Source organism: Pholcus phalangioides, unplaced genomic scaffold (assembly GCF_987345545.1).
Source record: "Pholcus phalangioides strain wild (caught in Gottingen) unplaced genomic scaffold, Ppha-v1.0 ptg000042l_1, whole genome shotgun sequence".
NCBI lineage: Eukaryota > Metazoa > Arthropoda > Arachnida > Araneae > Pholcidae > Pholcus > Pholcus phalangioides.
The window spans coordinates 32662458-32676181 of NW_028301628.1; the positions used below are offsets into that span (position 1 = coordinate 32662458).

The 13724-nt window shown below is 38.9% G+C and overlaps 1 protein-coding gene across 1 annotated transcript in view; it reads right to left on the reverse strand.

The window, feature by feature from the left end:
• Positions 1 to 9574: 9574 nt before the first annotated feature.
• LOC149064908 (tyrosine kinase receptor Cad96Ca-like) overlaps positions 9575 to 13724 on the reverse strand; it is a 33650-nt gene continuing 29500 nt past the window's right edge. Inside the window, exons 9-12 of the mRNA XM_089254897.1 lie at positions 12488 to 12669; positions 11549 to 11671; positions 11285 to 11396; positions 9575 to 9985 (exon numbers count right to left, since the gene is read on the reverse strand). Coding sequence (XP_089111023.1) covers positions 9714 to 9985; positions 11285 to 11396; positions 11549 to 11671; positions 12488 to 12669 — 689 coding nt within the window. The 3' untranslated portion in view covers positions 9575 to 9713. The remainder of the gene's footprint in view (positions 9986 to 11284; positions 11397 to 11548; positions 11672 to 12487; positions 12670 to 13724) is intronic.

Below are 13724 nucleotides of genomic sequence, written 5' to 3' on the forward strand. Positions count from 1 at the left end.
TGAGTAATTGTTCATATGAAATTTATATCAACACGTGGTTTATGATCCATATATCATTTTTCCAAAGATCAGAGGATCTGTTTGAAAGCAGTCAGTGATTGAATAAGATGCAGTGGGTTCTTTGACTTGTGCATTGAACTTAAAAAATGGAAAAGGAAGAAGATTAAAACCTCTTCCTTTTCTATTTTTTTTTCTTTGTAAATTATGAATAACTATTTGCATTATGATTTTTCAATTATCTGATTTTTTTTTTTCCAAAAAATAAAATTAAATGAGAAAACTCATCAGCATTACTCAACATGATAACGCTGATTAATGCAGGGTGGGCAAAAAGTCCATAGAAACTTTAAAAATGAATAAAAACCGGAAAATTAACCGAAATAAACGGTTTGCAGGGTTAGCATCGCTAAGTCGCAGGAATTTTTTTTAAGACTGAGGGGAAAAAAAACAAAAAAACTGCAGACAGGTAGCACTAGTACGAGCGACTTCAGTGGAAATATGCAAATGAGACGGTTATAAGAACTTTTGCTCCTAATCTACAACCAGTTCACCGTTGTAAACTGTGTATGTGGATTTTCTGCACTCTGCCATTGCTGGATTTGTGACTTGCCTACAATGTGTAATTCCCTGTGGTGATGTGTTCCACATACTGCTGTAATAAACAATTTGGAGGCATTCTGTTTGTTATTTGCGTATCTTTTCTTTGACTTTTGCACGTCAGTGCCAGCTATCGGCTGTTTTTGAGTTTTTTTTCATTCTTAAAAAAATTCCCTTAACCTAGCGATGCTAACCCTGCAAACCATTTTTTATTTCGGTTATTTTTTTGGTTTTTATGAATTTTTAAAGTTTCTACAGACTTCTTGCCCGCCCTGTATTTATTATTGATAAAATCATTATTTGTAGTGTCTTTACAAAATAACACCCTATGAGTATTGTTATGGTAGCAGGGTCGCTAGAAATGTGGTGTGAAATACATATAAACCACATTCAGTCTGGGTTCAAATCGAGGTGGTCAGCAGTGTTGCCAACAGTCAAAAAATTTCCAACCAGATTCATCGTAAACAATTAGAAACTGGGCTCTTAAACAACCATAATTAATTTGTGACTATTTAGATCACCGTATATGTCCAGTATTTTCACTTAATTTAACAATATAATCATACACAGGAAATTTTTTTGAAAAAGACTAGAAAAAAAGATGGGCTTTTTTTTCCAACTACGTTGCCAACTGGTTAGAAAATAACTAAGTTGGCAACACTGCTTTGCAGCAACCTCTTTTTTTTAATCCTTCAGTAGCGCTGTCTATCTTCCAAAAGTCAAACTATTTGCAAATGGTTGCTTTTGACGTCTTCCAAATTATTTGGAAGACGTCAAATTATTATACTACTTTTGGCACATTTTATGACTTCCAAAAAACGTTTTTATTGATGTCAGTCAACAACTTGGGATCACGACTCATGCAATGTAATGAAAACTTTATCTATGCTAATTATTAGTAATATTTACCTACATGCCATCGGTGATTTGGTCAGCTTTTGTTTAGCAGCTGCATTGCGATGCTGGGCACTTAAATTGTGTATTAGATTATGTAGGGATTTCAGTTAACAGATGCCAGCTTATCCTAATTATGCCAAATAATTGATGTTTTACTTTACATCTTAAATTATTTCGGGGAGAATCCTAATATGCAACAAAAACTATCCAATTGTATCTTGGAAAGTTTGTTCTTTTTGAGCAGTATGGGTGAAGTGTCTTTTGGTACAGCTATTTGCAAAATCTTATCTTCAGTGAAACTTCTATTCACCCAAACCCAGATGTTTGTTTGGAAGTTAAATAACTCGTAAAAAGAAAATCTTACTTGTATGTGGCAGTGGTGTCAGAGATTTAGATGCTTGAATACTTGCAGTATTTGGTATCACTGGATAAAGCACCATTAGAATTTTTTTTGCGAGATCAAGAGCTTGACTAAGCCAATTACTTGCACCTCTAAAATTTTTATTTTTTATGGTAATTTTTATTTGTGGGTATGAATGGTGGTGTCTTATTAATCTGTCTACTTGTATGAGATAGAAAATCTCTACAAACCATTGAATGGGGGGGGGGGGAAGTGTTATATAATCGATATGTAAGATATTCTGACCACTTGTAGCATCATGTTCTGATGTTTTTATTAGATGGATCTGCAGTCTATAGCCGATTCCAAAATGGCAATATTCTACATTTCCCCCTTTTTTTCATGTCAAGGTTGGTATGTTAACTCCTCTATGGAAAGATTTCTTTAGATTGAACATTGAAGAAATGGACACACCCCGCTTCCCATCTCAAGGAGATATCAAAGCTTTCCCGAAAGATGGGTGTATCGGGAATTTTATTAAATGCATTGCCATATGCAAAGGGGGTTTTGAGGTTCCAATCCCCCCACCCTCAAGCCGAGATTATAGTGTTATTTTGCAGGGAAAACACCCCCCCCCCCCTCGAAAAAATTCTGCATGCACTTATGCATGTATATAACAGTAACAAGGCCAACTACAATCGTATAAATCAACAAAATAATTGTGATGAATCGTGATCTAAGAATTATAGTCCAAATTAATATTGTAGCATCCTTAACTCACCTGGACTCGATAACCAGAGTTCCGGTGGTGCCGGCCTGTTGCCCTTGTGTTTGGTGTCACAAATTACGAGTTGTGTATGTCGTACAATGACAAATCAACGTCGCATGCAGTCCTGGTTGAAGTCGGCCAATGTTCGGACATCCAGGTGTTTTAACTCATTCTAGGCACACATTGCGTTTTCATAAGTACTGTACACCTTAATTCTGGGTAAATAGTAGAATTTCGTCATTCCCAAAGCTATATCAACTGGCTAGTTTGATTATTGGTGGCATTGATCCACTATATTCACATTATACAAATACAAATACAACGCCACAACAGGCAAAATGCCCAACGAGGTGGCTGATAAAAAGATGCCCATAAAAATATGGTTGTCATATGTTTCAAAAATACAGCAACCCAATTAAAAATGCAATTAACACAAATTACAAACAATATATACACATGATAAGATATTATACAATGCCCATAAAGAATACTTATGGTTGTCTTATTCTAAGAATGGATAGCTTCTCGATTTACCCCAACATGTTTATCGTATTTCTTTTTAAACGTGTCAATTGTGTTACAATTTACTACCTCCGAGGGTAAGCTATTCCATTTATTAACAACCCTATTGGAGAAAAATTCCCTGCGACACCATAATCTTGCATTGTCCCTCACCAATCGATACTGGTGTCCCCTTGTAAAAGCAGTCGATTGGCGGTGTACTAAAAGTTCATGGTCCATCCTATCCATCCCATTGAAAATTTTGAACACTTCGATCATATCTCCTCGACACCTGCGTTCATCCAATGTAAACATATTCAAAAAATGAAGTCTTTCTTCATAACTCAAGCCCTGTGTGCCAATAAGGACACGCGTAGCTCTTCTCTGCACCCCTTCAACCAAGTCTATGTCCCTCTGTAGGTATGGTCTCCAAAACCTTACAGCATACTCCAGTCCAGGACGAACTAAGCCTCGAAAAAGCGGAAGAATGACTTTAGGAGAACGCGAAGAGACCTTTTTGAAAATGAGACCAAGCATTCTATTCGATTTTTTGACAACCGCTGAACAATGTTCAGAAAACTTAAGTCGCTCGTCAATGAGAATTCCCAAATCGGTGACTCTAGTTGCATCCGGGATAGTGACACCATTCAACTCGTAAGAGAACCGTGGGTTGTTCGAACCAAAATGAGCGACCATGCACTTATCTACGCTAAACGTCATGCTCCATTCATTTGCCCATGCTGCAATCTTGTTTAAGTTGGTCTGGAGCAACTCCCTATCGCTTTCATTCCCGATTACCCCCATTAGCTTCACATCATCTGCGAATTTGCTAGTAATTCCATCGATACCCTGATCGAGTTTATCGATAAAAAGTGAAAAAAGTATGGGGCCAAGGACACTTCCCTGAGGAACTCCACTTGTGACGTCTGTCCAACCAGAGAATTCCCCGTTCACCATAACTCGTTGCGACCTATCTCTTAACCACGATTCTATCCAATTCAGCAAGTTGCCCCCTATTCCAATCTCGTGTAAACGCTTCAAGAGTTTGCCATGTTGGACCCGATCGAATGCCTTCTGGAAATCAAGGTAAACAACGTCGACATTTTTGCTCTTACCCAAAGCCTTAGTCACGTAATCATAGAAGCAAAGGAGGTTAGTTACACATGACTTCCCCTTCCTGAACCCATGCTGATTATCCGACAATACATTATTCTCGTCTATCCACTTCACAAACTGCCTTTTGATGATAATTTCCAAAATTTTCGAGAGGAAGCTCGTCAAACTCACTGGACGATAATTAGACACCATTTCTCTACTACCCTTCTTAAATATCGGAACAACGTTAGCCAGTTTCCAATCTCTCGGGACGATACCCTCAGCAACACTACTCCTGTATATCTGTGCGACTGGCCCCAACAATTCATTAGCACCTTCCCTGAGAACCCTGGGATAGATATCATCTGGTCCTGGTGCTCTGCTTGCACATACATTTCTTAGAAGATTTAGGACCTCCACGTCTTCCACTTGAATATCGTTGAGCGTTTTATTACCCCATGCAACACCCGTATATCGAATATCATTATCTCCATTAAAAACCGACGCGAAAAAGTCATTGAAAGCACTACACATGCCTACATTGCTCTCTACTTTTGAGCCTCCTATCGAGAGGGGGCCAACTGTCCCCTTACATCCATTATTGACGTATCGAAAAAATGATTTTGGGTCAGAGCCAATGTTATCTGCCAACCTAGATTCAACTTGCTTTTTACTATCCCTTATCGCTTTCTTCAACAGTCTTCTTTTATCAGTAAACAATGATAGGTCACCTCGTCCACTTTTATACTCTCTGAATGCTCTTTTCTTTTCAAGATAAAGGTTCCGCACGCTATCCGTGAACCATAGAGGGTGTGATGTACAAACACGCTTTTTTCGAACAAAGGGTATGACGTCGTGCAAAACAGAGGACAGCTTCGTACTAAATTCTTCCCATTGACTTACCACCCCTACTGATTCCAACCGGTCTTTGAAAACTTCCGCTAACCTTCTTCGCAAAACATCAAAGTTAGTTCTCCGAAAACAAGGAACCAGTCTTTTGTTATCAACCTTACCCGAGGAAAAGTTACAGAGAAATCTGACGATACGATGATCACTGGAAGAAAACTCTTCCCCCACCGAAACATGTTCAACTAGATCCTCAGAACTAGTAAGAACTAAATCCAAAATAGCAGTACCCCTAGTGGCTTCTGATACATGCTGATACAAAAAATTTTCGAGCACCAACTTAAGAAAGTCTCTTTCATACTGATTTCCAGATGAAAGGTTCTCCCAATCAATACCCGGGTAATTGAAATCCCCTAGTATGAGAACCCTCTTTCGCTTACACATGTAGGAAATTTCATCATGCATTTTGGCGATATAGTTTTGATCCCTATTCGGTGGATTGTAACAAACCCCAACAATAAGCTTATGACGTCTTTTGTTCTCAAGTTCAACCCATATGGTTTCAATATCACTTCTCTGCACGTTACACTCTCTAGCCTTCAAACATGATTTCACGTATATCAACACTCCACCCCCTTTCCTATCAGATCTATTTCTCAAAAAAGTATCGTATCCGGAGAAAGATTCATCCCCATCGTTTGCCCAAGATTCTGTAATGGCTATAAGATCCAAGTCCTCCACAACTATCATAGTTTCTAAAAAATCTTTCTTGTTACCCAAGCTCCTGGCATTTATTAACACACATTTTAATTTGCCCGGTGGTTTGTTGTCAATCGAGAAGCCATCCAAGTCAGAGGTGGGTAATTCCCCGTCAGTACTGTTGTGATTATCATTAACTAACCCGTATTCCCGACTACGTGGTCTGGGAGTAAAAAACCTGACCTAAGACTATCGTAAACCTCCCAGACCCCTCTCTTATTTAGATGGATCCCATCCGAACGAAGCCACCTATCGGTAAATGCGGGAAGCTCCAAGAACGTGACCCCAAGTGAGGAGCAAATGTCCTTCAGGCCTATATTGAATTGGTGGATCCTACTCCTATATCCCCTACTACCCCTTGGCAGCACTGGAATCACTGCCACATCTGAACCCCCCTCCCTAGCGGATAATAGTAAATCCCGGTATTCTGACAGAGACTCACTAATATTCGCTCCTACCTGATTTGTTCCCACCCACAGAATCACCCGCAAGGGCAACTTTCGGCGATGAAAAACGTCTCGAACGTTGCCAATCTTCCCCCCAGGAAGACAACAGCGCTCGAAACCCCGAAAATCCCTACACACTCGGTTCCCAAGTTCCCTAACCATAGAATCGCCGATGATTAAACCCCTATCACTATCCCCCTCTACCTCATCCACGACCACCCATTCGCCCTCTAAAATGTCGTTGTTCGTGGAGATTGCTTCTTCATCAACAGGTGGCTCGACGACCAGAGGGTCCGTTATAACCGGACCCTCTAGCACCCTAACTTTTTCCCGTAAAGCTTCGACCTCGTGTTCCAGCCTTTTTCTATCCAAGCACCCTTTACAAATGAAACTATCAGCTACTATACCCCTAGACCAGGGAAACCTCCCGTCGCAAGCTCTACACAACACTAGTCGAGGTCGAGGCATACTAACACTAATGCTAAAGCTAGATAATAATAGTAATACTTAACAATACGAAAATGAGAAACGTTAACTGGAAATTAAAATAATGTAAAATACATTACTATGCAAAATATACGTAAGAGATTATACGAAAAAATTACGTAAAGTAGAATGCTCAGCACTAAATCACGAAGAATAAAATAAATATGTATATAAAGAATACAACACCCTCTAAAAAAAGTATTAAGCTACGAAGTACAATTTACACAACAACAACACATGTAAGTACAACACATTAGTATTTGTTTCGCCCATTGAAGTTCACCATTTAATGTCACATGATTTCCGTGAATTTCCAGTACCCCCTTATGTGGCCACAAGTTGTAGACTCTCCCTGGTATCAGCTTTACCGGTCTTGAAGGCTAAAATTCATTCTGCTTTAGATTTTGCAATACGCTCTGCATTTGTCTTGTTACTGTTTCTGTTGTATCTGTCCGGAAAGATACTTGAGAAAGTATCAAACTGACAAGACCTTTGAAGATGCTACTGAAGGCAAGTGTTTTATCCACTTGAGCTACTTAATGTATTCATTGTTAATGTTCAATGTTCTAGAAAAAACCTGATCTTGTAAATTTACTTAAATTTTGTAGCATCTTCAAAAATGTCCCCCCACCCCACATATTTCTCAATCACTATTTTCAACATTGTTATACAATGGTTAGTGTCTCTAATTGGTGGAATTAGTGACACCAAAACACCTGGTGGGTCTAGCTGTTGCATGTTGGGGGGGGGGGGGGGAAAGAATGCTATTATTGAAAGATTTAACAATACTTACTCGAAGGGTCTTGTATCGGAAGAGCATGGGAGATTTAGAGCATTTAGAAACTAGTGATATGATCCACATGCATGTAATCGTCCTTGAGTGCTGTGCACATCTGCTACTGTTTTCGAGGTTATGCAATTTCCCCATAAGCCTCTTTGCAATGCTGTTGTGCTCTTCAACATTTTGCACAAGGTGTTCAATTTTTAGGACAGTGCAACCAACTTCATTGGTTCGAAACCGTGTCGCTGTCTACTTAAGCGAAACTGAAGCTGCACCTTCACAGATCAATAAAGAGACCCGTAGTACTTCACGAATTACTTACCTGACCCACGACAGTTTCAGATCTCAAGCAGCCTGTGGCACATTTACAGATCACTATGGTAACTCACACCTCAGTTCCAGATCACTTGAGTAAACATATTTACAAATCATTGGGGCATAGTTCCAGATCCCCCTCAAGTGACCCACGGTTGATTTGCAGATCACTTTGGTCACTCTTGTGACAGTTCCAGATCACTGAGACATAGTTACAGAGCACTTAAATGACTTGACTCATTCACGGATAACTTGATTGCTCTGGAATTGTCTCACAAACCACTTCAGTGATATGGAACTGCCCTGTGTCGCTGTTCAAGTGATCTGGAAATGTGCCTCTTAGTTCATTTTCACATCAAGTTAGAGGATGCAGGTCGCATCAGATGACTCAGGGCCATGTTTGGCCTGCTGACCGTGGCTTGAGCATGTATGCTTTAGCAAATTCAATTTTCATCCAGTTCTGCAGATTCTGATGGAAATGCCCTGACTATTCTACATAGCCATAGCCACGGGGGAAAGGTGGGAACCTGGTAGTCTGCCTCAAAAAGAAAGATATATCAAATCATGCGCTGAGTTGACCGTTTTATCAGTTTGGTCCTTCAGGAAGAAATTTCTGCCTATAACCCAATGTTCCAAGTTGGACTTCTTACCACATAGTGGTACTTAACCATAATTATACCCTATAAAAATTCTTATAGGGAATTATTTAACAAATTGATTTGTGTGCGTAAGCGTAGTCGTACAGTATCTATGATGTCAGTTATCATATAGTTTGTGGAGTTGTATATATATATATATATATATACATCAATACATTTAATTTATTCTGTTATGTCAGTTATTTCAAGAAGTGCTGCCATCTATCAAGAAGCTGTCACTTGTCTGGAAATTCACCAACTTTTCAACACGAGTGAGTCAGTGAATGAACAATTAAGGGCAGTATTCACTGACATGGTTTAAACTAGTCACAATTTTTGGTTAAGAGATCAATATAGATTGGTTAAAAACCTGAATTTAACCAATCTGTGTCTAACTCTTATCAAAAAATTGTGACTAGTTTAAACCATGTCGGTGAATACCTCCCTAAGAGAATGAGCAAGTGAATACGTAATTACGTGACTCTATGAATGAGTGGGTAATTGGGCAAGTTAGATAGTTTGATGTGAGGTTCCAGATCACCCCCCCCCCCCCCAACGAGCTGCTTAATAAATGGAAAAAATTGGTCTGTCCCATGAAATACAGGACGATCCATTACCTTGGATCCACGCCTGGCTTGCGCACTCACTTGGTCGTGTCAAACTTGTCTGAATTTTTTGTAGTTGTGAATTTTCCCATAAATAGTTGTCTGCTGCACAGAAGCGTGCCATAGTATATCTATGATGCTATTATGTGTTCAAGAATTGTGCTGCTATCTGTATTCAATATCAGAAGTGAAAGATGCCACTTCAGCAAATTTTGCCTATACAGATCCAATAATAGTGGAAGCTCGGTTATTTATACGCAGAAATAAAATTCTTAGAATAATATAAAATTTTTATTAAAAGACAGAATATGCACATACATGTAAAAAAAGTTGAAGACACATTTTGTAAAAACTAAACACACCAATTACATATACGAATACACTTCGGGGAGGGAAGCTGTTAAAAAAACTTTTTTCAATTCACCAGATTTTAAACAAAATTGTTGACTGGATTGTTTCTGCCTTCTCTGGTCGTGGAGGTTTGTTACTGAGAAAAGTATGAACCGCACAGGCACAGTGTTGAGTATTTACAGAAGTGCTTTGTCCTGGTATGGGACATGCTGAGTGCAGTCTAACATAATGTCACTGTGTTGCGTCTCAAAACAATTGTCACGTTTCTTTGTCCAGAGAGGCAGCGTTCAGAGTTTTTCTCCGGAAAGGTCTGTGATGTTGTAATATGAGTGGTCTGGAAATCTCTCGAGCTCGATGTAGGTGTGCTCACTGATGAGAAGCCTGTCCAACAGCGACACTAGTTCTGAAAAGGTCGGCCTCTGGGCTGGGTCCTTCTCCCAGCAGTAGAACATGATGTTGTACATTTCCCTTTTGCAGTGCTCTGGCTTTTCCAGCCTGTAACCTTCTCGAACCCTCTTCATAACCTCGGATGCGCTCAGACCTGGATACGGTGTCGAGCCTACGAAATAATCTCAAATTAATTTCGGAGAAATATACAGAACTTATAAAATGTATGTTGAAAGTAAAACCAGTAAAATTAGGGCTACCAAGTGCATCTGCACTGTTTGAAGTCAACTTTGAATCTCGTATTCTGGGAATTCGGATTGTGATTGGCCATAAAAATGTGTGTGTTTCAGAATGAAAAAAAATTATCCCTAGGGGGAAAAAAGATTCTGGAAACCTGAAAAAAGGGACAATAGAGCGAGTTTTCTAAAACGTAGGAGGACGGTTGGTAGCCCCTACACTAGAAACGCACTTAGACTGTTAGGTAGACACACACTTAAACACTCAGAGCCAGGGGTGCTGTGGAAAGGAGGACGTCTGGTAATCCTATCCTCAGTTTAGGTTGAAAAACGGTTATTTTTCTTTATTGGTATAGTGGCGCCATCTGTTGCGAGCATATGTGAGGTAAAAAGTGAGTGCGTGTCCTCATTTTTCGGTTTCGGAACTTAGTAACCCTAAATAAAACAGAATTTCTCCGCGGGGTTTCCAATTTCAAGGATTTCGCAATAAATCAGTCTTTATTTCACTCCCATTTGAATCACAAAGATCTAAGCTAATCCTCGGCTTCATTACACGTAGATTTGGACATAAAGTGTGCCTGTACGGAAATAATCTCACTTTATGCGTTTTTTACGTGATGTGTGACGTCTTGATTACATCCTTGCGATTGTAATGCAAAATTATCGTGGAGTTGGGGTGAGTTAAGATGATCTTAATCCCATTTTGTCATTCCTAAGATTATTACTACTACTTAACCGTGAAAGCACGATATTTTATCTTTGTCCGTAGAGTATCGGTTTCACCAAGGCCGTAGCGGGGGAGGGGGGAAGTCTCGTCCCTCCACCGAAATGTAAGAAAATGCTTAAAAAGAGGGAGAAAGGATGCCCAAATCTATTGTGATATCGCTCTTCGGTCCGTCCGTCCCCCCTCCGAACGAAATTTCTGGCGACGGGCCCTGTTTCACTGTATGCTGGATTTTGAAAAAATAAGCATTAAAAAAAATTATTTTTCAGCCTCAAACTCGGGATAAATCGTGCCCGGAAAAAGGGACGTCTTGACACATGGGGGACATCCTGCACGGACTGAGAACTACCGTGCTCTTGAGATCGGGTACAATGATTTTTTGAAGATATGTGACTTGGTAGGCAGCATTTTCAACCAGGTAGGACAATCCCGAAGTATAACTTTTCCGAGAGGGGGGCCCCATAGTGTTACGATCCGAAAGAGGGGTTAAATTTCCAAAAATGACACTCACCAAGGGTAACAATTTCCCACAAGAGTACTCCGAAAGACCACACGTCCGTCTTCGTGGTGTAGATGTTGTCGAAGAGCGATTCCGGAGCCATCCACCGTATAGGCAAGCGACCCTGGCGAAAAAAACAAAAATCAACTGTATTATTAACATGTCTTCAGTGGCGTAATGTGAGTAGTAGTGAAATGTGCGTTTCTACGGCCAGAAACGCACATTTCACTACTACTGATGTCGATGACCGTACATGTCTCTCTCTTTTATACTTACCTCTGATTTTCTTTCGTAAACATGGCTGGTAAGCACATCTCTGGCGAATCCGAAGTCGGCGACTTTACATATCTTATTTTCACTCACGAGGATATTTCGGGCCGCTAGGTCTCTGTGTATGATCTATCAAAGGAAAGCAATTATAATGATTACAGCCCGTATTAATGTGCTAAAAAAGTTTCAAAATATGCACTAAAAGTGCCGAAAAATGAAAAAATTCATAAAAATTGTGAAACACGTTTGTTCGAAAAGTGCATACTATATAAAATTCGAAGTTATGCATTGAAAAAATATTTGCAATATGCATACAAAAATTCTGAAACATTGCATTTAAAAAATTTCGAAATATGTATTTAAAAATACCGAAATATGCATAAAATGAAAAAATGTGCCTTAAAAGGACATGCATAGGAAGTTTCCCTAAAGGGGGAAAATAAGTATGTGGAAAAAATAAAAAAAAGTGCATTTAAAAATGCAGAAATATGACCTAAAAAAATGAAAACCACAAAAAAAAGCAGCACTATGCATATTAAAAGCACTGAAGTATGTCCTAAGAGAAAAGAAAATATACAGTGAAAACGAAAACGCGAAAAAATAAAGAAAACGTATAAGTGCAAAAATATGCATTTAAAAATGCCCAAAAATATGCATTCACCAATTAACAACCTCAATAGTTAAATATTTTCTTGCAGAATTTAAAGAAATTTGATTGAATTGAAAGAACAAAAAGATAGAATCTTGAAAATATATGAGTACAATCCGATTAATAGAGCAAATTCTAAAGACGCATTTATTCGAAAATTTTTGTGATTTCATGCACTTACTATAAAAAGTGCTAAAATATACACTTATACATTTGATTATAATCAAATAATGATTATTGAACTGACATAATAATTGGTTTGCCGATTTTGGCGTGTTATTCGTGTTCAAACTCACCCCTTTGGTGGCGAGATAGTCCATTCCTCTGGCCACTTGATAGGAGAAAGACGTCAGGTCTTGCGATGTGAGACGTTTATTGCTTCCGTGGAGATTGCCATACTGACGTTCGGCCCTACTCTCCCTCAAGAAAGCCTGCAGCTTGCCCCCTGCTACGTATTCCATTATCACTAATATCGGCTCTAAATGGGGGGGAAGAGAGAAAACAAAAAAATAAATAAATAAAACGTCACAATCAATTACTGCCATTCCATCAAACTAGAGCATCTTGAAATACCGGGCTGGCTCATCCGTCATCTTTGAGCGAAGGTGTGACTTCAGTATTATCGTTACAGCCAATGATGGAGCTCCTGTGAGAATCTGAGTTGGAACCACGAAAATAAGCGGGAACGTTATAAGTGGGACCGACTGCGAGTCATAAACGTTAGGAAACGCTGCTCTGAACCCAAGAATGTTCAACCTTTAGGAGAATGTGGGCCACTTTATTGATTTCAAAACTTGTCGCGGGCCACTTAATTAAGTCATCTGTGAGCCGCTGGCCAGGAAGCAAAAGATCAGACAAACTCCGCTCCCCTTCTTTTCTTCTGTGGGTATCGGAACGTTTCCGGACCGCTTAAATGCTCTAGAACTGGTTCGTGGGCTGTTTAATTTAGTCCTCTGTAAACGTACGAAAAGTGATCTAGAACTGCACCACAGACAGGAGCATCGAAAGTGTTTAAAAGTCTTTGGCCTTTCAGACATTGCGGGCAAAATTAAATTTCCCATGAATCCCGCTGGCTGCCAAGTCATACGATGGTATTCTTAGTTATCAAGCAGTTGCTCAAATTTATTGAACACTTTTGTTTGCTCTGAATTTCTTTCTTTCATTAATTTTATTTAATTTTTTCATTTATTAATTTTTTAATGAATTATTTCTTTTACTAAATCTGAGATTTGTCTAGATAATTTTGAAACTATTTTTTCAATAATTTTTGAATTTTCATCAATAATGAAATTATTTTTTTCAAAAATTCTTAATTTTTTTCATGAATTATTAGTCCATTACTTTTAACAATTTCGAAGTTACTTTTGACAATTCTGAAATTACTCTCTGTATTTTTGAAATTACTCTTGTCATTTCTGAAATTATTTCTATTACGTTTTTAGCATTTCTGTAAATTTTGCAATTACGATGAATTATCCTTTTGGATACTGAATTTGGCCTCTCAAAGTATAAGAAATCATAGGCCTCAAAAAC